This window comes from Pongo pygmaeus, chromosome X, assembly GCF_028885625.2.
Source record: "Pongo pygmaeus isolate AG05252 chromosome X, NHGRI_mPonPyg2-v2.0_pri, whole genome shotgun sequence".
Taxonomy (NCBI): domain Eukaryota; kingdom Metazoa; phylum Chordata; class Mammalia; order Primates; family Hominidae; genus Pongo; species Pongo pygmaeus.
In genome coordinates this window covers 73789247-73814768 of record NC_072396.2, presented here as the reverse complement: position 1 = coordinate 73814768, position 25522 = coordinate 73789247, and the positions used below count along the sequence as shown (strand labels likewise).

The 25522-nt window shown below is 38.6% G+C and overlaps 1 protein-coding gene across 5 annotated transcripts in view; it reads left to right on the top strand.

Moving 5' to 3' along the window:
• The window catches only part of TEX11 (testis expressed 11), a 385652-nt gene that overhangs the window by 251661 nt on the left and 108469 nt on the right, over positions 1-25522 (top strand). For all 5 annotated transcript variants that reach the window (XM_054470766.1, XM_054470768.2, XM_054470767.2 and 2 more), the window contains one exon: positions 10061-10163. In XM_054470766.1, the coding sequence (XP_054326741.1) occupies positions 10061-10163 (103 nt within the window). The remainder of the gene's footprint in view (positions 1-10060; positions 10164-25522) is intronic.

Here is a 25522-nt window from a genome sequence, read left to right as displayed (position 1 = left end):
TTGTCTAATCTTTTCAAGATTTTTAACTTCTTTGCCATGGGTTTGAACATCCTCCTTTAGCTCGGAGTAGTTTGATCGTCTGAAGCCTTCTCTCAACTCGTCAAAGTCATTCTCCGTCCAGCTTTGTTCCGTTGCTGGTGAGGAGCTGTGTTCCTTTGGAGGAGGAGAGGCACTCTGATTTTTAGAATTTTCAGTTTTTCTGCTCTGTTTTTTCCCCATCTTTGTGGTTTTATCTACCTTTGGTCTTTGATGATGGTGACGTACAGATGAGGTTTTGGTGTGGATGTCCTTTCTGTTTGTTAGTTTTCCTTCTAACAGTCAGGACCCTCAGCTGCAGGTCTGCTGGAGTTTGCTGGAGGTCCACTCCAGACCCTGTTTGCCTGGGTATCAGCAGTGGAGGCTGCAGAACAGCGGATATTAGTGAACAGCAAATGTTGCTGCCTGATCGTTCCTCTGGAAGTTTTGTCTCAGAGGAGTACCTGGCCATGTGAGTTGTCAGTCTGCCCCTACTGGGGGGTGCCTCTCAGTTAGGCTACTCGGGGGTCAGAGACCCACTTTAGGAGGCAGTCTGTCTATTCTCAGATCTCAAGCTGTGTGCTGGGAGAACCACTACTCTCTTCAAAGCTGTCAGACAGGGACATTTAAGTCTGCAGAGGTTTCTGCTGCCTTTTGTTTGGCTATGCCCTGCCCCCAGAGGTGGAGTCTACAGAGGCAGGCAGGCCTCCTTGAGCTGCAGTGGGCTCCACCCAGTTTGAGCTTCCGGCTGCTTTGTTTACCTACTCAAGCCTGGGCAATGGCAGGCGCCCCTCCCCTAGCCTGGCTGCCACCTTGCAGTTTGATCTCAGACTGCTGTGCTAGCAATGAGCGAGGCTCTGTGGGCATAGGACCCTCCGAGCCAGGCGTGGGATACAATCTCCTGGTGTGCCGTTTGCTAAGACCCTTGGAAAAGCGCAGTATTATGGTGGGAGTGACCCAATTTTCCAGGTGCCGTCTGTCACCCCTTTCCTTGGCTAGGAAAGGGAATTCCCTGACCCCTTGCACTTCCCGGGTGAGGCAATGCCTCACCCTGCTTCAGCTCATGCTCAGTGCGCTGCACCCACTGTCCCGCACCCACTGTCTGACAATCCCCAGTGAGATGAACCCAGTACCTCAGTTGGAAATGCAGAAATCATTCATCTTCTGTGTCGCTCACACTGGGAGCTGTAGACTGGAGCTGTTCCTATTCGGCCATCTTGGCTCCATCCCTAATTTTTGTATTTTTAATAGAGACGGGATTTCACTATGTTGGCCAGGCTGGTCTTGAACTCCTGACCTCAGGTGATCCGCCCACCTTGGCCTCCCAAAGTGTTGGGATTACAGGCGTGAGCCACCACGCCCAGCCTTTTATTGCTATTTTAGAGTATATAAAACAAAATTATAAAACAAAATTAACAGTAAAACAGCCTCAGACAGGTCCTTCAGGAAGTATTCCAGAAGAAGGCATTATCATAGTAAGTGACAGTTCCATGCATGTTATTGCCCCTGAGGACTTTCCAGTGGGACAAGATATGGAGGTAGAAGACAGTGATACTGGTGATCCTGAGCCTGTGTAGGTCTAGGCTAATGTGTTTGTTCATGTCTTAGTTTTTAACAAAAAGTTTGAAAAATCAAAAAAGATTTTAAAATGTTAAAAATCAAAAATCTTGTAGAGTAAGGATATAAAAAGGAAATTTTTGTACAACTGTACAATGTTTGTATTTTAAGCTCGGTGTTATTACAAAATACTCAAAAAGTTTTTTAAATATTAAAAAGTTTATAAAGTTAAAAAATTACAGTAAACTTCATTATTGAAGAAAGAAAAATATCCTTTTATAAATTGAGTGTAGCCTAAGTATACAGTGTTTATAAAGTCTACAGTAGTATACAGTAATATCCTAGGCCTTCACATTCACTCACCACTCACTGACTTACCCAGAGCAACTTCAAGTCCTACAAGCTCCATTCATGTAAGTACCCTATACAGGTGTACCATTTTTTATGTTTTATACCCTTTATTTACTGTATTTTTTCTAGGTTTAGATATGTTTAGATATACAAATACTTACCATTAAAATTGCCTACAGTATTCAGTACAGTCACATGCTGTAGAGATTTGTAGCCTAGGAGCAATGGGCTATACCATATAGTCGTGTATAGTAGGCTATACCATCTAAGTTTGTGTAAGTACACTATGGTGTTTACACAAAGATGAAATTGCCTAATGTCACATTTCTCAGAATGTACCCCTGTTGTTAAGTGACACATGACTGTACCACATTTTGTTTATCCTTTCATCTATTCATTGGACACTTGGGTTGCTTTGACATTTTGGCTATTATGAATAAATACTTCTATGAACATAGATATTACAAGTATCTTTTTGAGTTCCTGCTTTCAGTTTTTTTGAGTATTTACCTAATAATATAATCATTGGATCATATGGTAATTCTGTGTTTAACATTTTGAACAATCATCATACTTTTTTCCACAATGGTTGTACCATTTCACATTCCCACCAGTAATGCACAAGTGTTCCAATTTCTCCACATCCTGGTCAACACTTACTATTTTTAAGTTTTTTGATAAAAGCCATCCTAATGGGTTTGAAGTGTTCTCTTATTGTGTTTTTGATTTGCATTTCCCTAATGACCAGTGATGTTGAACATATTTTCATGTGCTTATTGGCCATTTATGTATCTTCTTTGGAGAAACATCTATTGAAGTCCTTTGCCCATTTTTAGTTGGGGTTTGTATTTTATAGTGGTTGAATTGTAGGAATTATTTACATATTTCAGATATTAACCCCTTACCAAAATATGATTAGCAAATATGTTTTCCTATTCTATGGGTTGTCTTTTTCTTATTGTCTTTTGAAGAACAGTAGATTTTAAAACATTTTTGATGAGGCCCATTTATCTGATTTTTCTTTTGTTGACTGTGCTTTGGGTGTCATATCCAAGAAGTCATTTCCAAATCCAATGTCATGAAGATTTTCGCGTGTGTTTTCTTCTAAGACTTGTATAGTTTTAGCTCTTATGTTTACACCTTTAATCCATGTTGAGTTAATTTTTATGTGTGATATAAGGTAAAGATCCAGCTTCTTTCTTTTGCATGTGGATATCCTGGTTTCCCAGCACCATTTGTTGAAAAGACTGTCCTTTTCCCATTGAATAGTTTGGGAACCCTTGTCAAAAACCATTTCACCATATATGTGAGGGTTTATTTCTGGGCTCTCTATTCTATTCCATTGGTCTATATGTCAGTCCTTATCTCAGTACTATACTGTTTTGATTACTATATCTTCATAGCTAAGTCTTGAAATCAGGATCCCTTGAAACTTCGTATGAATTTTAGGATGGGTTTTTGTATTTATGAAAAAAAATGCCCTTGGAATTGTCATAGGGATTACATTGAATCTGTAGATCACTTTGGGTATCTTCATTTTTCAGTGTTTATCTTTTACTGTGGTAAAATGTACATTATCTTCATTCCTTCTTAACTTCAAATTTTTTCTTTTTGACTTTTAGTCTCTTTTGGCATTATTGGCTGTATTTATTTACTTTTGACTTTCTTCTTGTTAGTCTTCATTTCTGAAATGACTTCTTTTACTTCTAATATTTTCCTTAGCTCTACCACCTCATTTCTGAGTTTTTCTAATTATTACTATGGGTTTTTTTGTTTGTTTGTTTGTTTGTTTTGAGACTGAGTCTCGCTCTGTCGCCCAGGCTGGAGTGCAGTGGTGCTATCTCAGCTCACTGCAACCTCCGCCTCCCAGGTTCAAGCAATTCTTCTCCCTCAGCCTCCCGAGTAGCTGAGATTACAGGCACCCGCCATCATGCCCGGCTAATTTTTGTATTTTTGTAGAGACGCGGTTTCACCATGTTGGCCAGGCTGGCGAGGCGGAACTCCTGACCTCAGGTGATCCGCCCTCCTCAGCCTCCCAAAGTGCTGGGATTGCAGATGTGAGTCACGGCGCCCCGCCTCTAATTCTTATTTATGTTGATATTTCATATCTTGTATCATTTTTAAATGTGTTTAGCTCATTTTGAAATAGTCGGTTATGATTTTGACCTGTTTTTTGAGCACATTTTTCTGACATGCTTTCATTTTCTGTGGGGATACTTTGCTGCTGCTGATGATGCTGCTGCTTTTTTTTTTTATTTTTTTTTACAACTTTTTAGGGTATTTACCTTAAAGCTTTACTGTTTCTCATTTTGATGTGAAATTAGTTTTCCTTAACTTATAAAAAGGTAGACATTTAGAAAGTGTTACTACTTCACAGAGCTCCCTTTTTTGTTTTTGGTTTGGTTTGGTTTGTTAGTGTTTAAAAATAAGGCAGCTTTTATTCTGAGATTTCCTGGCTCTGCTTCTCTGTGTCTTTTGGTGTACACCCACACCGTCCAATATGATAGCAATGAGGCATGTGTGGCTATGTACATTTAAGTTTAAATTAATTAAAATTAAATAAAGTTATAAAAATTTATTTCTTCAATTGCAGTAGCCACATTTCAAGTGCTAAATAGCCATGTGTGGCTAATGACTACTCTATTGAATAGCACAAATATAGAACATTTCCATCATCACAGAACTCTATTGGACAACACTGATCTAAACTTTTTCTTTCATCTTTGTTGTCACTGTCCTGTTCAGTTTTTTATTGTACTCTCAGCAGTTTCTCCTTAGTGTGGAGCCTCTCAGAGGGGAGCTCTAGTGGGTAAGCTTTAAGGGTTCATAGGGCCTAGACTGCTATCGCTTCTTTAGTACATCTTTGATATGAGGTCCTTGCACTCACTCAATAATGGAGAAAGCAAATTATCTCCCAATTTCAACCGCTATTCTCCAGTTTCCCCATCATGCTATTCAGTTGATTTCTACAAGCCAATTTTGGAGTCCTCCTTTTCTATATAGTCCATTAGACGCTTCCCTATTACTTCCTTTTTTTTCTTCATCCTGTACAGATGCTGACATAATGCAGGTCTTGTAGCTGTTGTTGCTTTTTCTCCACCCACTTGTGTTTCTTAATGGCTGGGGATACTTTGTCACTCAGTTTTGTTATAAACGCTGTCTGTGGTTTTTGGGTTTTGCCATCTGCATGCTCAGTTGTTTTTCATGAGAATTCAGAGAAATGTTACCTCTACCACATATTTCCAGAATCATTTTATATAGTTTTTTTTTCTTCCTACCTACCTACCAACAGGGTCTCACTTTGTCACCTAGGCTGGAGTGCAGTGGTGTGAACACAGCTCACAGCATCCTCAACTTCCTGGGCTCAAGTAATCCTCCTACCTTAACCTCCTGAGTAGCTGGGACCACAGGCATGCACCACCATGCCTGGCTAATTTAAAAAATTTTTTTGTTGAGACAGGGGTCTTACTGTGTTGCCCAAGCTGGTCTCAAACTCCTGGACTCAGATGATCCTCTCACCTCAGCCTCCCAAAGTGCTGGGATCACGGGCATGATCAGCTATGCCCAGCCTCATATGGCATATATATATATATATGTATATATACATATACAGCTACCTTTGCTAAAGTCTCTTAATAATTGTAATAATTTGCTTATAAATTCTTCTGGGTTGTCTACATATTCAATTATACAAATTGACAATTGTGTTTCTTCTTTTTCAATATGCTTTATATATTGTCTTATTTTGTCTAATAATTCAACTACTATGTTGAATTAAAGTGGTGTTTTGGATTTAAAAGGGAAAGCTACCATAAATTGCCATTAAGTATGATGTTTGCTTTAGGGTTTTTTTGTGTTGTTGTTGTATAGATACGGTATTAGTTTCCTAGGGATGCTATAACAAAGCACTACAAACTGGGTGGCTTAAAACAACAGAAATGTATACACTTATAGTTCTGGAGGCTGGAAGTCCAAAATCAAGGTGTCGATAAAGCTATGCTCTCTCTGAAGACTTTAGCAGAGGATTCTTCCTAGACTAGATTTGCTTAATGGTTACGTAAATGGTCACTTTTTGTAAATATTCTGTGTGTGCTTGAAAAAAATGTGTTTTCTGCAGTTTTTAGACACTGTGTATGTACATATATGTACAGATGTTCCTTGACTTATGATGGAGTTATATCCCAATAAATTTATCATAAGTTGAAAATATCGTAAGGTGAAAATGCAGTTAATGCTGGCAAAATGGCAGGCATCTACAACTTATGATGGTTTAACTTAATGACATTTTGATTTTATAATGATGTAAAGGCAATATACATTTAGTAGAAACCATAACCCCATCATAAGTTGTAAGGAGCTCCCAGACTTATAATGTGGTTACATCCTGATAAACCCATGGTAAAGTCAAAAAGTCATAAGACAGAGACCACCTGTATACACACATGTATAAATTTAGATTAAATTTGTTCATTTTGTTTGAATCTTCTGTATCAAAACTCATATTTTGTGTACTTACTCTATCACTTACTGAGACGAGGTGCTGGAATGTCCCTTTATGGTTTGAATTGATCTATTTCTTTATTTAATTTTATCGTTTTTGCTTTATATATTTTAGGCCATACTACTTATACATACAAAATTAGTACTGTAATATATTTGTTTGTTGAAGTTTTATTGTTATGCAGTGATCTTCTTTATATCTAGTATTATTTTCTGCCTTAAAGTCATTTTTGTCTGATATTAATATATCCACACTTTGGTTAATATTTTCCAGATAGATCTTCTCTAATCCCTTTACTTTGAACTTTTAATACATTTATATTTTAGGTGTGCCACTTCTAAAGAACATGTAGTTACATATTTTTAATCCAGTCTGACCATTTTTGTTTTTTAACTAGGGCATTTCATGTTTATACATTTAATACAATATTGGTATATCTGAGTTTAAATCTATAACTTACTTTATGCTTTCTATTTGTCATTTTTTTTTTTTTTTGAGACAGAGTCTCACTCTATGCCCAGGCTGGAGTGCAGTGGTACAATCTCTGCTCACTGCAACTTCCACCTCCCATGTTCGAGTGATTCTTATGCCTCAGCCTCCCAAGTAGCTGGGATCACAGATGTGTGCCACCACACCCAGCTAATTTTTGTATTTTTAGTAGAGATGGAGTTTCACCATGTTGGCCAGGCTGGTCTCAAACTCCTGTTCTCAGGGGATCTGCCTGCCTGAGCCTCCCAAAGTGTTGGGATTACAGGCATGAGCCACCGTGCCCAGCTTCTATTTGTCATTTCTATCCTGTTTCTTTTTCTCTCCTCACTTGCCTTCTTTGGGATCAATGTTTCTAAATAATAGACTTTACTTGTTACAGCAGTTTTAGGTTTAAAGAAAAATTGAGTAGGAAATATAGAGAGTTTTCATATACCCCCTCACCGTTCTTCACATACTCAGTTTCCCCTGTCATTAACATCTCGCATTAGTGTGCTATATATGTTACAATTGATAAGCCAATATTGATATGTTATTTTTAACTAAAGTCCGTAGTTTACATTAGGGTTTAGTCTTCGTGTTGTACATCATATGTGGTTTGATGAATGTATAAAAAAGTGTCTACCATTATAATACCATACAGAATAGTTCAACCCCCTGTGGTTCACCTATTCATCCCTTCCTCCCTGTCACTGAACTAGTGTCAACCACTGATCTTTTTACTGTCTCCATAGTTTTGCCTTTTCCAGAATGTCACATAATTGGAATTGTGCAGTATGTGGCCTTTTCACATAGGTTTCTTTCACTTAGCAATATGCATTTAAGATTCCTTCATGTCCTTTTATGGGTTGGTAGTTCATTTTTTTAGTGCTGAATAATATTCCACTATCTGGATATATTAGTTTATACACTCACCTGTGGAAGAACATCTTAGTTGCTTCCAAATTTTGGCAGTTATGAATAAAGCTACTATAAATATTTTATGTAGATTTTTGTGTAGACATAAAGTTTTGACACATTTGAATAAATACCAAAGGTGCAACTGCTGGATTGTATGGCAAGAGCATGTTTAGTTTTGTAGGAAACTGCCAAACTGTCTTCCAAGTTGGCTATACCATTTTTCATTCCCACCAGTGATGAATGAGAGTTCCTGTTGCACCGCATCCTTGCCAGCATTATGTGTTGTTAAAGTGTTTTGAATTTTAGTTATTCTAATAGATGCGTAGTGGTATCTCATTGCTGTTTTAATTTGCAAAACCCTAATGACATAAGATGTTAAGCATCTTTTCATATACTTATTTGCCATCTGTATATTTTATTTAGTGAAGTGTTTCTTCAGGTCTTTTGCCCATTTTATACTTGGGTTGTTTATTTTCTTATTGTTGAGTTTGAAGAATTCTTCATACATGTTGAATACCAGTCCTTCATTAGATATGTGTTTTGCAAATATTTTTTCCCAATATGTGGCTTTTATCATTATTCTCTTAATGATGTCTTTCACAGAGCAGTTTTTAATTTTAATGAAGTTTAACTTACCAGTTTTTTCTTTCATAGATATGGTTTTGGTGTTGTGTCTAAAAAGTCATTGCCAAAGTTCACCTAAAATTTCTCCTATGTTATCTTCTAAAAGTTTTATAGTTTGGGGTTTTATATTTAGGTTATAATCCATTTTCAGTTAATTTTTGTGAGAGGTTTATGGTCTGTGTCTAGCTCTACTTTTTTACATGTGGATGTCTAGTTGTTCCAGCACCATTTGTTAAAAATACTATTTTCATTTTTTTTTCATTCCAGTCTTCCCCTTCTACTAGTGTGAAAATTATTTACTGCTTCTAATCTTTTAGTGGCTATCCTAGAAAGTATAGAATCCTTTCTTAACTGTCTTCCATGTTTGTAATCGCTCTGTGCTGCATTTTGGCTATTTTATTCTTTCAGCCCACTAATTTTCTCTTCACCTGTTTCTAATCTGCTATTAAACCTGTCTATTATGTTTTAATTTGGGTAATTGGGTTTTTCATTTCAAAAAGCTTCTTTGTTTCAGATCCCCAAGGTCACATTTTGTGGTCTCTGTTTCCTACTAACTTCACTGATATGCAAAGTATTTAATAACTGGTATGGCACAGGTAATAATGAGACAGAATGGATACCATCTAGAAACAACCACTATAAATGTATTAATTTGTACCACTGTGTATCAACCCACATACATATATTTTGAACATACATTGTATTTCTTTAGACTTTGAAAACATAGGTGTTTTATAACCAGTTTTTCATAATTCTAGTATCTGCATCTTGAGGGTCTGCTTCTGCTATCTCTTGTTTCTGCTGTTTATGGTACCTTGTTTCAGAGTGTGCTTTGTTATTTTTGTAACGTGTACAACTCATGGTTCTTGAAAAATTATTTATGGAAATATTTCAAAGGCTGAGATAAGGTACTTTCCCCCAGAGAAGATTTACATTTGCTTCTGTAGATGCTTGGAAGCTATCTAAACTAAATTCTCAGCTTTAGGTCTTTTAGCTTCCTGTATAATGTAGTTTGGGTCAGTGAAACACCTCATGGATTGTTTCCCTCCACCCCATTGTGCTGCCTTCTATTCAGCACTAAGGTAACTTTATTTGCAGTTTTCCAGGGATGTGGGTAGGAGTGGGTTTACTTTTGGCTTGTCCCTAGTCTAGGAGTGTGATCTCTTGGAACTTGATGTCTGTTCCCCTGACCTAGTGATGTCCCTCAAAACTGAAGTTAACATTTGCTTACATTTGCAAATGCTTACCAGATAAAAGCGACTTTACTTTTCTGTTTACCTCTCTGAGACCTCAGTTTTCCTTAGATTTTGCCTTGGTACTTCTTTTACTATCTTGTCAGTTGCTCTTTTGTTCTTTCTGGAAAAAAATTAACATATCATCCAACATTTTTGGTTGTTTTCAGCAGGAGGGTTGGTCTGACATATCTAACTTACTCTGTTTCCAGAAGTATAACTCACTGTTACATTAGCATTCTAGAAGAGCACTTCTGCAAATATTTTTCTTAGATTCATATATTTTCACTGTGAGTATCCCTCAGCCATTTTGACTACCTTAATGATATTAGTAAAATATGGTAAGTCCTTCCGTGTAGATTTTATTAAAAGGTTCCAATGTTTTTCTTTCCAGGCCAAAGAGGCAGTGGCAGAAGCTGAAAGACGTGACCCTAGAAACATTTTCACTCAATTTTATATATTCAAGATTGCAGTCATAGAGGGCAACTCTGAAAGAGGTATAAATTTTATTTGTCACTTATATTTGACTATTAACACAAAGAATAAATAATCCTCTTCAACCACAATGGGAAAAAAATATTGTTTTTAAGACAATAGAATTGAATATATGTTCTGTCTTTCCTATGTAAAGATGATACAACAATGCAAAAAGAAACCGTGGAAGGTTATATAAAAGTAAAAGAACAGTGGTTACCTATTGAGGGAATAGGAACTGGGCAAACGCGGGACAAGAATTAGGGGAAAGTCTTATCACTATGTACTTTTTTATACTTTTATTTAAACCAACCTATTCAAAAATTAACTTTAAAAAGCTGTGTGTGGGTGAGATTATACTAAAAACCCATATCAGTTAAGAATTGTCTTCAAAAAATGAAAGTTGGGTACCTTTTGATTGTTTTCACTTATTTGGGAGGTGATTGGTGAGAGATTTGGCCTTGAAATGGAGTTTCTCTCCACAGAGTGGACAGTCTTGGAATTTCACACATGACCCTCATCCCATTAATGTTGAGGTCTTTCCATTAAGTTAAGCATAGTTTCCTAGCTGGTGTGTCTGCATGGGCACATATATGTTGAATTGGTTATAGATATGCCTTTGCTCAGATATTAATGCCTTCAGCCCTCAGGTAGCTGAATTAATCCTGAAGGAGTCTGAGCTCCAGACTGGTTGCCATTTGTTTGGCAGAAGTTAAGAAACTTAAATTAATGGATCCAAACAAAATGTATACGAATCCAATTAAGCAACTGTTTATGGACACCTACTTAGGTACAAGGGACTCTATTATTCACTCCATAAGAAAAAGGATCATTTATTTTACATTAAAAAAGAAATGTCCCAGAATAGTAAAGTATACCTGTATAATAATTAAGGAATAGTAAATTAGAGGTTAATATTGCTATCATGTTCATCATGAAAGTTTTCATTAGAGACTTTTAGGCATTTGTTTTACTTGATATACTGTGTTTAAGGGTAAAATAACTTGAAGCTTTTTTGCCAGTAAAAATGGCAAAAATATTAGTAATTTTCCTGTTAAATCTTTTAACATTATTTTTTGAAAATTATTATACTTTTTAAATACAACATCGGATCAATCCTTTTACTTCTTCTCCAGTTGTCTGTGACCATTTTTTAAAAGTCATGTATATTGAAGATACATATAATAAATTTACTCTTGCTAGTATATGGTCCTATGAGGCTTATATATGTTAAAAATTCTGAGTTTTGATAAGTGCATACAGTCATATAACTACCACCACAATGTAGAAAAAAAATACCTCAGGGCCCTTTACTGTTACTCCTTCTCACCATTTTCAGCCTTGGAAATCAGTAATCTCTTCTATCTCTATAGTTTTGTCTTTTCCAGAATGTCATATAAATGAAATCGTATATTATGAATCTTTTTGAGCTTCTTTCACTTAACTTAATGCATTTGAAACTCACCCATATTGTGTTTATCCACAGTTTTTTCTTTTTTATTGCTATGTGGCATTCCATAGTATGGAAATACCACAGTATGGAAAAATTCATTCACCAGTTAAAGGATATTTGAATGGTTTTCAGGGTTTTTTTCACCTCTGAGACAAGTTCAAAGTTTTCAGTTTTGACAATTGTGAATAAAGGTGCTGTAAAACATCTCTTTATATATTTTCTGTGATAATAATATTGTTTTTCTGAGATGTGGTCTCACTCTGTCACCCAGGCTGGAGTGCAGTGGCATGATCTCAGCTCACTGCAGTCTCCACCTCCCAGGTTCAAGCGATTGTCCTGCTTCAGCCTCCTGAATAGCTGGGACTACAGGTGTGCACCACCACACCCAGTTAATTCGATGATAATATTTTACTTCTGTAGGATAAATATCTAGGAGTGGGATTGTGGACTTATATGGTAAATACGTGTTTAACTTTATTAGAAACTGCAAAACTGTTTTCTAAAGCGACTATACAATTTCACCTGTGAACCAGCTATGTTTAAGAGTTCTACCTGATCTACATCCTCATCAGCACTTGAAATTGTCCACTTAAAAAATTTAGCCATTCTGGGAGATTATTAAAAAGCCAAGAAACAACAAATGCTGGTGAGGCTGTAGAGAAATAGGAATGTGCTTTTTTGGAGCCAAGATGGCCGAATAGGAACAGCTCCGGTCTACAGCTCCCAGCATGAGTGACGCAGAAGACGGGTGATTTCTGCATTTCTCTCTGAGGTACCGTGTTCATCTCACTAGGGAGTGCCAGACAGTGGGCGCAGGTCAGTGGGTGAGCACACCGTGCGCCAGCCGAAGCAGGGACGAGGCATTGCCTCACTCGGGAAGCGCAAGGGGTCAGGGAGTTCCCTTTCCAGGGGTGACAGACGGCACCTGGAAAATCGGGCCACTCCCACCCGAATACTGTGCTTTTCCGAGGGGCTTAGGAAACGGTGCACCAGGAGATTATAGCCCACAACTGGCTCAGAGGGTCCTACGCCCACGGAGTCTCGCTGATTGCTAGCACAGCAGTCTGAGATCAAACAGCAAGTCGGCAGTGAGGCTGGGGGAGGGGCGCCCGCCATTGCCCAGGCTCGCTTAGGTAAACAAAGCAGCCTGGAAGCTTGAACTGGGTGGAGCCCACCACAGCTCAAGGAGGCCTGCCCACCTCTGTAGGCTCCACCTCTGGGGGCAGGGCACAGACAAACAAAAAGACAGCAGTAACCTCTGCAGACTTAAATTGTCCCTGTCTGACAGCTTTGAGGAGAGCAGTGATTCTCCCAACGCGCAGCTGGAGATCTGAGAACGGGCAGACTGCCTCCTCAAGTGGGTCCCTAACCCCTGATCCCCAAGCAGTCTAATTGGGAGGCACCCCCCAGCAGGGGCAGACTGACACCTCACACGGCCGGCCAGCCGGGTACTCCAACAGACCTGCAGCTGAGGATCCTGTCTGTTAGAAGGAAAACTAACAGAAAGGACACCCACACCAAAAACCCATCTGTACATCACCATCATCAAAGACCGAACGTAGATAAAACCACAAAGATGGGGAAAAAACAGAGCAGAAAAACTGGAAACTCTAAAAAGCAGAGTGCCTCTCCTCCTCCAAAGGAACGCAGTTCCTCACCAGCAACGGAACAAAGCTGGACGGAGAATGACTTTGACGAGCTGAGAGAAGAAGGCTTCAGACGATCAAATTACTCCGAGCTACGGGAGGATATTCAAACCAAAGGCAAAGAAGTTGAAAACTTTGAAAAAAATTTAGAAGAATGTATAACTAGAATAACCAATACAGAGAAGTGCTTAAAGGAGCTGATGGAGCTGAAAACCAAGGCTCGACAACTACGTGAAGAATGCAGAAGCCTCAGGAGCTGATGCGATCAAATGGAAGACAGGGTATCAGCCATGGAAGATGAAATGAATGAAATGAAGCGAGAAGGGAAGTTTAGAGAAAAAAGAATAAAAAGAAACGAGCAAAGCCTCCAAGAAATGTGGGACTATGTGAAAAGACCAAATCTACGTCTGACTGGTGTACCTGAAAGTGACGGGGAGAATGGAACCAAGTTGGAAAACACTCTGCAGGATATTCTCCAGGAGAACTTCCCCAATCTAGCAAGGCAGGCCAACATTCAGATTCAGGAAATACAGAGAATGCCACAAAGATACTCCTCGAGAAAAGCAACTCCAAGACACATAATTGTCAGATTCACCAAAGTTGAAATGAAGGAAAAAATGTTAAGGGCAGCCAGAGAGAAAGGTCGGGTTACCATCAAAGGGAAGCCCATCAGACTAACAGCAGATCTCTCGGCAGAAACCCTACAAGCCAGAAGAGAGTGGGGGCCAATATTCAACATTCTTAAAGAAAAGAATTTTCAACCCAGAAATTCATATCCAGCCAAACTAAGCTTCATAAGTGAAGGAGAAATAAAATCCTTTACAGACAAGCAAATGCTGAGAGATTTTGTCACCACCAGGCCTGCCCTAAAAGACCTCCTGAAGGAAGCACTAAACATGGAAAGGCACAACCGGTACCAGCCACTGCAAAATCATACCGAAATGTAAAGACCATCGAGGCTAGGAAGAGACTGCACCAACTAACGAGCAAAATAACCAGCTAACATCATAATGACAGGATCAAATTCACACATAACAATATTAACTTTAAATGTAAATGGACTAAATGCTCCAATTAAAAGACACAGACTGGCAAATTGGATAAAGACTCAAGACCCATCAGTGTGCTGTATTCAGGAAACCCATCTCACATGCAGAGACACACATAGGCTCAAAATAAAAGGATGGAGGAAGATCTACCAAGCAAATGGAAAACAAAAAAAGGCAGGGGTTGCAATCCTAGTCTCTGATAAAACAGACTTTAAACCAACAAAGATCAAAAGAGACAAAGAAGGCCATTACATAATGGTAAAGGGATTAATTCAACAAGAAGAGCTAACTATCCTAAATATATATGCACCCAATACAGGAGCACCCAGATTCATAAAGCAAGTCCTGAGTGACCTACAAAGAGACTTAGACTCCCACACATTAATAATGGGAGACTTTAACACCCCACTGTCAATATTAGACAGATCAACGAGACAGAAAGTCAACAAGGACACCCAAGAATTGAACTCAGCTCTGCACCAAGCGGACCTAATAGACATCTACAGAACTCTCCACCCCAAATCAACAGAATATACATTTTTTTCAGCACCACACCACACCTATTCCAAAATTGACCACATACTTGGAAGTAAAGCTCTCCTCAGTAAATGTAAAAGAACAGAAATTATAACAAACTATCTCTCAGATCACAGTGCAATCAAGCTAGAACTCAGGATTAAGAATCTCACTCAAAACCGCTCATCTACATGGAAACTGAACAACCTGCTCCTGAATGACTACTGGGTACATAACGAAACGAAGGCAGAAATAAAGATGTTCTTTGAAACCAACGAGAACCAAGACACAACATACCAGAATCTCTGGGATGCATTCAAAGCAGTGTGTAGAGAGAAATTTATAGCACTAAATGCCCATAAGAGAAAGCAGGAAAGATCCAAAATTGACACCCTAACATCACAATTAAAAGAACTAGAAAAGCAAGAGCAAACGCATTCAAAAGCTAGCAGAAGGCAAGAAATAACTAAAATCAGAGCAGAACTGAAGGAAATAGAGACACAAAAAACCCTTCAAAAAATAAATGAATCCAGGAGCTGGTTTTTTGAAAGGATCAACAAAATTGATAGACCGCTAGCAAGATTAATAAAGAAAAAAAGAGAGAAGAATCAAATAGACGCAATGAAAAATGATAAAGGGGATATCACCACCGATCCCACAGAAATACAAACTACCATCAGAGAATACTACAAACACCTCTACGCAAATAAACTAGAAAATCTAGAAGAAATGGATAAATTCCTCAACACATACACCCTCCCAAGACTAAACCAGGAAGAAGTTGAATCTCTGAATAGACCAATAACAGGAGCTGACATTGTGGCAATAATCAATAGCTTACCAACCAAAAAAAGTCCAGGACCAGATGGGTTCACAGCCGAATTCTACCAGAGGTACAAGGAGGAACTGGTACCATTCCTTCTGAAACTATTCCAATCAATAGAAAAAGAGGGAATCCTCCCTAACTCATTTTATGAGGCCAGCATCATCCTGATACCAAAGCCTGGCAGAGACACAACCAAAAAAGAGAATTTTAGACCAATATCCTTGATGAACATTGATGCAAAAATCCTCAATAAAATACTGGCAAACCGAATCCAGCAGCACATCAAAAAGCTTCTCCACCATGATCAAGTGGGCTTCATCCCTGGGATGCAAGGCTGGTTCAATATACGCAAATCAATAAATGTAATCCAGAATATAAACAGAACCAAAGACAAAAACCACATGATTATCTCAATAGATGCAGAAAAGGCCTTTGACAAAATTCAAAAACCTTTCATGCTAAAAACTCTCAATAAATTAGGTATCGATGGGACGTATCTCAAAATAATAAGAGCTATCTATGACAAACCCACAGCCAATATCATACTGAATGGGCAAAAACTGGAAGCATTCCCTTTGAAAACTGGCACAAGACAGGGATGCCCTCTCTCACCACTTCTATTCAACATAGTGTTGGAAGTTCTGGCCAGGGCAATTAGGCAGGAGAAGGAAATCAAGGGTATTCAATTAGGAAAAGAGGAAGTCAAATTGTCCCTGTTTGCAGATGACATGATAGTATATCTAGAAAACCCCATTGTCTCAGCCCAAAATCTCCTTAAGCTGATAAGCAACTTCAGCAAAGTCTCAGGACACAAAATCAATGTACAAAAATCACAAGCATTCTTATACACCAATAACAGACAAACAGAGAGCCAAATCATGAGTGAACTCCCATTCACAATTGCTTCAAAGAGAATAAAATACCTAGGAATCCAACTTACAAGGGATGTGAAGGACCTCTTCAAGGAGAACTACAAACCACTGCTCAAGGAAATAAAAGAGGATACAAACAAATGGAAGAACATTCCATGCTCATGGGTAGGAAGAATCAATATCGTGAAAATGGCCATACTGCCCAAGGTAATTTATAGATTCAATGCCATCCCCATCAAGCTACCAATGACTTTCTTCACAGAATTGGAAAAAACTACTTTAAAGTTCATATGGAACCAAAAAAGAGCCCGCATCACCAAGTCAATCCTAAGCCAAAAGAACAAAGCTGGAGGCATCACGCTACCTGACTTCAAACTATACTACAAGGCTACAGTAACCAAAACAGCATGGTACTGGTACCAAAACAGAGATATAGATCAATGGAACAGAACAGAGCCGTCAGAAATAATGCCACATATCTACAACTATCTGATCTTTGACAAACCTGAGAAAAACAAGAAATGGGGAAAGGATTCCCTATTTAATAAATGGTGCTGGGAAAACTGGCTAGCCATATGGAGAAAGCTGAAACTGGATCCCTTCCTTACACCTTATACAAAAATCAATTCAAGATGGATTAAAGACTTAAACGTTAGACCTAAAACCATAAAAACCCTAGAAGAAAACCTAGGCATTACCATTCAGGACATAGGCATGGGCAAGGACTTCATGTCTAAAACACCAAAAGCAATGGCAACAAAAGCCAAACTTGACAAATGGGATCTAATTAAACTCAAGAGCTTCTGCACAGCAAAAGAAACTACCATCAGAGTGAACAGGCAACCTACAAAATGGGAGAAAATTTTCGCAACCTACTCATCTGACAAAGGGCTAATATCCAGAATCTACAATGAACTCCAACAAATTTACAAGAAAAAAACAAACAACCCTATCAAAAAGTGGGCAAAGGACATGAACAGACACTTCTCAAAAGAAGACATTTATGCAGCCAAAAAACACATGAAAAAATGCTCACCATCACTGGCCATCAGAGAAATGCAAATCAAAACCACAATGAGATACCATCTCACACCAGTTAGAATGGCAATCATTAAAAAGTCAGGAAACAACAGGTGCTGGAGAGGATGTGGAGAAATAGGAACACTTTTACACTGTTGGTGGGACTGTAAACTAGTTCAACCCTTGTGGAAGTCAGTGTAGCGATTCCTCAGGGATCTAGAACTAGAAATTCCATTTGACCCAGCCATCCCATTACTCGGTATATACCCAAAGGAGTATAAATCATGCTGCTATAGAGACACATGCACACGTATGTTTATTGCGGCATTATTCACAATAGCAAAGACTTGGAACCAACCCAAATGTCCAACAGTGATAGACTGGATTAAGAAAATGTGGCACATATACACCATGGAATACTATGCAGCCATAAAAAATGATGAGTTCATGTCCTTTGTAGGGACATGGATGAAATTGGAAATCATCATTCTCAGTAAACTATCGCAAGAACAAAAAACCAAACACCGCATATTCTCACTCATAGGTGGGAATTGAACAATGAGAACACATGGACACAGGAAGGGGAACATCACAGTTCGGGGACTGTTGTGGGGTGGGGGGAGGGGGGAGGGATAGCATTGGGAGATATACCTAATGCTAGATGACAAGTTAGTGGGTGCAGCGCACTAGCATGGCACACGTATACATATGTAACTAACCTGCACATTGCACACATGTACCATAAAACCTAAAGTATAATAATAATAATAATAATAATAATAAAGAGAAATAGGAATGCTTTTACACTGTTGGTGGGAATGTAAATTAGTTCAGTCATAGCGGAAGACAGCGTGGTGATTCTTCAAGGATCTAGAACCGGAAATAGTATTTGACCCAGCAATCCCATTACTGGGTATATACTCAAAGGAATATAAATCATTCTATTATAAAGACACATGCACACGTGTGTTCACTGCAGCACTATTCACAATAGCAAAGACATGGAACCAACCCAAATGCCCATCAGTGATAGACTGGATAAAGAAAATGTGGTACATATACACCATGGAATACTATGCAGCCATAAAAAGGAATAAGATCATGTCTTTTGCAGGGACATGGATGAAGCTGGAAGCCATCAACCTCAGCAAACTAATGCAGGAACCAAAAACCAAACACCACATGTTCTCACTCATAAGTGGGAGATGAACAGTGAGAACACATGGACACAGGAAGGGGAACAACACACACTGGGGCCTGTTGGGGGCAGAGAGGGGAGGGAGAACATCAGGACAAATAGCTAATGCATGAGGCTTAAAACCTAGGTGATGGGTTGATAGGTGCATCAAACCAACACGACACACGTATGCCTATGTAATAAAACTGCACTTTCTGCACATGTGTCCTAGAACTTAAAGTTAAAACAATAAAAAAGAATAAAAATTTAGCTATTCTGATAGTGGATAGTAGTGTTTTACTGTGGCATTAGCATTTCCCTAATGTTTAATATTTTATATCCATGTATCTTTTTTGGTTTAGTGTTTGTACAAATCTTTTTCCCAGTTTAAGATAGGGTACTTTGTTTTATTATTACTGATTTTTGACAGTTCTTTATATATTCTGGATACAAGTTGTCTTTTTTAAAAACTTATTTTTTAATTGGAAAATAAAAATCATATATATATTGATCATGAACAACATGGTGGGTTTTATTTATTTATTTATTTTATTATTATACTTTAAGTTTTAGGGTACATGTGCACAACGTGCAGGTTTGTTACATATGTATACATGTGCCATGTTGGTGTGCTGCACCCATTAACTCGTCGTTTACATTAGGTATATCTCCTAATGCTATCCCTCCCCAGTCCCCCATCCCACAACAGGCCCTGGGATGTGATGTTCCCCTTCCTGTGTCCAAGTGTTCTCATTGTTCAATTCCTACCTATGAGTGAGAACATGCGGTGTTTGGTTTTTTGTCCTTACTATAGTTTGATGAGAATGATGGTTTCCAGCTTCATCCATGTCCCTACAAAGGACATGAACTCATCATTTTTTATGGCTTCATAATATTCCATGGTGTATATGTGCCACATTTTCTTAATCCAGTCTATCATTGTTGGACATTTGGGTTGGTTCCAAGTCTTTGCTATTGTGAATAGTGCCGCAATAAACATACGTGTGCATGTGTCTTTAAAGCAGCATGATTTATACTTCTTTGAGTATATACCCAGTAATGGGATGGCTGGATCAAATGGTATTTCTAGTTCTAGATCCCTGAGGAATCGCCACACTGACTTCCACAAGGGTTGAACTAGTTTACAGTCCCACCAACAGTGTAAAAGTGTTCCTATTTCTCCACATCCTTTCCAGCATCAACATGGTGTTTTAAACATGTATACATTGTGGAATGGCTAAATCAAGCTAATTAGCATATACATTACCTCACATCCTTTTTTTTTTTTTTTTTTGAAGCAAGGTCTTACTCTGTCACCCAAGTGGAAGTGCAGTGGAATGATCACGGCTCATTGCAGCCTTGACCTCCCAGGCTCAAGAGATCCTCCACCTCATCTTTTTTTTTATTTTTTGTAGAGATGGAGTCTCACTATGTTGCCCAGGCTGGCCTCAAACTCCTGGGCTCAAGGAATCTTCCTGCTTCAGCCTCCCAAAGTGCTGGGATTACAGGCGTGAGCCATCACACCCAACCCTAACTCACATACTTAGCATTTTTTTGTGGTGAGAACACTTAAACTCTCAGTGATTTTTAAGAATAGAATACATTGTTATGATCTGTAGTCACCATGTTGTACAATAGATCTCTTGAACTTGTTCCTTCTACTCAGCTGAAATTCTGTATTCTTTCACCATCTCCCTAATCTCCCCGACTCCTTAGTCCCTGGTAACCACCATTCTATTTTGCTTCTATGAACATTCTATTCTGCTTCTATGAGGTCAACTTCTTTAGATTTCACATATGAGATCATGTGGTATTTATTTTTGTGTGCCTGGCTTAGTTCACTTAATATAATGTCTTCGAGGTTCATACCTTTTTTTCATAAATGACAGGATTTCCTCCTTTTATTGAGGCTGAATAGTATTCCATTGTCTATATATACACCACATTTTCTTTATCCACTTATCCACTGATAAACAGTTAAGTTGATTCCATACCGTGGCTATTGTGAATAATGCTGCAATGAATATGGGAGTGCAGATATCTCTTTGACATATTGATTTCACTTTTTTTTGATATTCTACTATGTAGTGGGACTGCTGGATCATATGGTAGTTCTACTTTAATTTTTTGAGGAACCTCCATACTGCTTTTCATGACGGCTATACTAATTTACATTCCCACCTACAATATGCAAGCGTTCCCTATTCTCCACATCCTTGCCAGCACTTGCTATCTTTTGTCTTTTTTTATAATAGCCATTCTAGCAGATGTGGGGTCATGTTATCATTGTGGTTTTAATTTGCATTTCTCTGATGAGTAGTGATGTTAGACATTTTTTCATATACTTGTGGACCACTTGCTCATCTCCTTTTGAGAAATGTCTTTTCAGGTCATTTGTCCATTTTAAAATCAGGTTATTTGTTTCCTTCCTATTGAATTGTTTGAATTTCTTATATATTTTGGATGTTAACCCCTTCTCAAATGCCTGGTTTGTAAATATATTCTCCCATTCCATACGTTGTGTCTTCACTCTGTTGACGGTTTCTTTTGCTGTGTAGAAGCTTTTTAGTTTGATGTAATCCCATGTGTCTACTTTTGTGTTTACCAATGTCATGGAGCTTTTCCTCTATGTTTTCTTTTAGTAGTTCTACAGTTTCATGTCTTACGTTTAAATCTTTAATGTATTTTGAATAGCTTTCTTGTATATTGTGAGACAAGGGTCAAATTTTATTCTTCTGCATGTGGGTATCCAGTTTTACCAACACTATTTGTTGAAGAAACTGTCCTTTTCTCATTGTGTGTTCTTGACACCTTTATTGAAAACCAATTGACTGTAAATGTGTGGATTTATTTCTGGGCTCTCTATTTCCTTCCATTGGCCTATGTATCTGTTTTTCTGCCAATACCATGCTGTTTTGATTAGTATACCTTTGTAGGTTATTTTGACTTCAGGTAGTATGGTGCCTTCAGCTTTGTTATTTTTGCTCAAGATTGCTATAGCTAGTCAGGGTCTTTTTGCTCCCATGGAAACTTCAGTATTTTTTTTTTTAATTTCTGGGAAAAAATGTCATTGGAATTTTAATAGGGACTGCATTGAATCTGTAGATTGCCTTGGGTAGTATGGACATTTAACAATATTTTTCCAATCCGTGAACATGGGATATCTTTCCATTTCTTTGTGTTTTCTTCACTTTCTTTCATCAGTGTTTTATAGTTTTTAGTGTACATGTCTTTCACTTCAACATTAAATTTGCTCCCAAATATTTTTGTAGCTATTGTAAATGGAATCATGTTTTTGATATTTTTTTTCAGATAGTTTGTTGTTAGTATGTAGAAATGCTACTACTTTGTGTATGTTGATTTTGTATCTTGCTACTTAATTGAATTCACTTATTGGTTCTAAATTTTCTTTCATTGCATCTGTAAGGTTTTCTATATATAAGATCATGTTATTTACAAGCAGACAATTTAACTTCTTCCTTTCCAACTTAGATTTTTCTCATGCCTAATTACTCTGACTAGGACTTCCAGTAGTATGTTGAATAGAAGTAGTGAGAGTGGGCATCCATGTCTCCTTCCTTATTTTAGAGGAAACGCTCCCAACTATTCACCATTGAGTATGGTGTTATTTATCCATTGGTCATATATGGCCCTTATTGTGTGTTTTTTTTTAATCATGAAATGATGTTGAATTTTGTGAAATGATTTCCATTTTTTGGAAGAATTTGAGAAGGATTGGTATTAGTTCTTTAAACGTTTGGTAGGAGCAGTGACGCCATCAGATCCTGAGCTTTTCTTAGATGGAAGATTTTTTGTTATTCATTTAATCTCCTTATTCATTATTTGTTCACATTTTCTATTTCATTATGATTCAGTCTGGGTTTTATATGTCTAGGACTTTATCTGTGTTCTAGATTATCCAATTTCTTGGTGTATAATTGTTCATAGTAGTCTCATGATTTTTTATATTTCTGTGGTATCAGCTGTAATGTCTTCTCTTTCGTTTCTTGTTTTATTTATTTGAGCCTTATCTTTTTTTCTTAGTCTAAATAAAAGTTTGTCAATTTTGTTTATCTTTTTTTTTTTTTTTTTTGAGACAGTTGCTTTGTTTCCCAGGCTGGAATGCAGTGGCACCATCTCAGCTCACTGCAACCTCCACCTCCTGGGTTCAAGCAGTTCTTCTGCCTCAGCCTCCTGAGTAGCTGGGACTACAGGCACATGCCACCATGCCCAGATAATTTTTTGCATTTTTAGTAGAGATGGAGTTTCACTACATTGTCCAGGCTGGTCTCAAAATTCTGACCTCAAGTGATTCGCCCACCTCAGCCTCCCAAAGTGCTGGGATTACAGGTGTGAGCCACCGTACCTGGTGATTTTGTTTATCTTTTCAAAAAAACTAACTGTTAATTTCTAGTAAGACAAGTCTGGGTGGCAATGAACTCCCTCGGCTTTTGTTTGTCTGGTAAAGTCTTTATCTCTCCTTCATTTCTGAAGGATAGCTTTACTGGGTAAAGTATTAATTGGCAGAGTTTTTTCTCTTCGGCACTTTGAATATATCTTCCCACTCTTTCGTGGCCTATGTCTCTGCTGTGAAGAGCACTGCTAGCTTTATTGGAACTCCTTTATATGTGATATGCTGCTTTTCTATTGCTACTTTCAGGATCCTCTCTTTTATGTTGATTTTTGATAGTTTGATTATAATATGTCTTGGTGTTGTCTTGTTTGGATTGTATCTTATTGGAGACCGATGACCTTCCTGCACCTGTATATTTATCTTTCCCAAGGTTTGGAAAGTTTTCTGTTGCTATTGATTGAAATGTGTTTTCCAGACCTTCATATCTCTTTTCTCCTTCTTGAACTCCTATAATTCAGATATTTGCCCTTTTGTTGCTGTCCCATAAGTCCCTAAGCTTTTTTTTTAATGAGGAAGATCTTTTTTTAATGTTATTATTTTTTTATTTCCAGCTCGTAAGTTCAGGGGTACATGTGCAGGATGTGCAAGTTTGTTACATAGGTAAACATGTGCCATGGTGGTTTGGTGCATAAATCATCCCATCACCTAGGTGTTAAGTCCAGCATCCACTAGCTGTTCTTCCTGATGCTCTCCCTCCTCCCAGCCCCCACCCTCCAGCAGGCCCCAGTATGTGTTGCTAACCCCCATGTGTCCATGTGTTCACATCATTCAGCTTCCACTTATAAGTGAGAACATGCAGTATTTGGTTTTCTGTTCCTGCATTAGTCTGCTGAGGATAATGGCTTCCAGCTCCATCTATGTCCCTGCAGAGGACGTGGTCTTGTTCCTTTGTATGGCTGCATAGTATTCCATGGTGTATATGTACCACATTTTCTTTATTCAGTCTATCATTGATGGGCATAAGTTGATTATATGTCTTTGCTATTGTGAATAGTGCTACAATGAACATACGTGTGCATTATCTTTATAATAGAATGATTTATATTCCTTTGGGTATATACCCAGTAATAGGATTGCCAGGTCGTATGGTATTTCTGCCTGTAGGTCTTCGAGGAATCACCATACTGTCTTCCACAATGGCTGAACTACTAATTTACATTCCCACCAACAGTATAAAAGTGTAAAAGCATTCCTTTTTCTCCACACACAATCTTGCCAGCATGTTGTTTTTTGACTTTTTTTTCTTTTTTTTATTATTATTATACTTTAAGTTTTAGGGTACATGTGCACAATGTGCAGGTTAGTTACATATGTATACATGTGCCATGCTGGTGTGCTGCACCCATTAACTCGCCATTTAGCATTAGGTATATCTCCTAATGCTATCCCTCCCCCCTCCCCCCACCCCACAACTAATAGTCATTCTGACTGGCATGAGATGGTATCTCATTGTGGTTTTGATTTGCATTTCCCTAATGATCAGTGATGTTGAGCTATTTTTCATATGTTTGTTGGCCATGTGTATGTCTTCTTTTGAGAAGTGTCTGTTCATGTCCTTTGCCCACTTTTTAGTGGGTTTTCTTTTTTTTAATTTGCTTAAGTTCCTTGTAGATGCTGGATATTAGGCCTTTGTCAGATGGACAGATTGTAAAAATTTTCTCCCATTCTATAATTTATTTGTTCATTCTGATGATGGTTTCTTCTGCTGTGCAGCAGCTCTTTAGTCTGGGAAGGCACTTTATTGGCCTATCAAGGAACTATGGGTAGGTTGTTTTGCATGGTTCACATGTATGCTGACTCCTGGAGTCCTTTGGCAGCCTGGCCTTGTTCCTGGATTAGCAGCTGGGTGGGCCTGGATGCCTAGGTCCACGGGGTTGGATCGGGAGCCTATATCCACTGAGGTGGACTTTCTTGATTGGGTCTGAAGGATTGGGCTTGGAGCCTGTATCCAATGGGGCTGGCCTGAAGTTTAGGTCCCCATTGGCTGACCAAACACTAAAGTGGGCCTTGAGTCTGAATCTGCAAGAGCCAGCCAGGTGGGAATGGGCCTTGTGCCTGGGTCGCCTGGGGTAGGCCTGGAGCCTGAGTCTGTAGGGGTTGGCCTGGCACTGGGGTGGGCCTCAAGCGTGAGGACTAGGGCAGGCCTCAGTCTTAGATCAATGGATGCTGGCCTGGAACCTCGGTTTGTAGGGGTGGTTTTGGAGCCTCAGTCCATGGGGGCTAGCCTGGCACTTGGGTCTACTGGGGTGGTACTAGACCCTTGGCCTACTGCGGCAGGCCTGGACCCTTGGTCTACTGGAGCTTGGGGCCACTGAGACAGTCCTAGAGCCTGGAGCTGGCCTGGAGTAGGGGCAGATGTGGAGCCTTGGGCCACAAGGACTGCCCTGAAGCCTGGGATTGTGGGTGCTA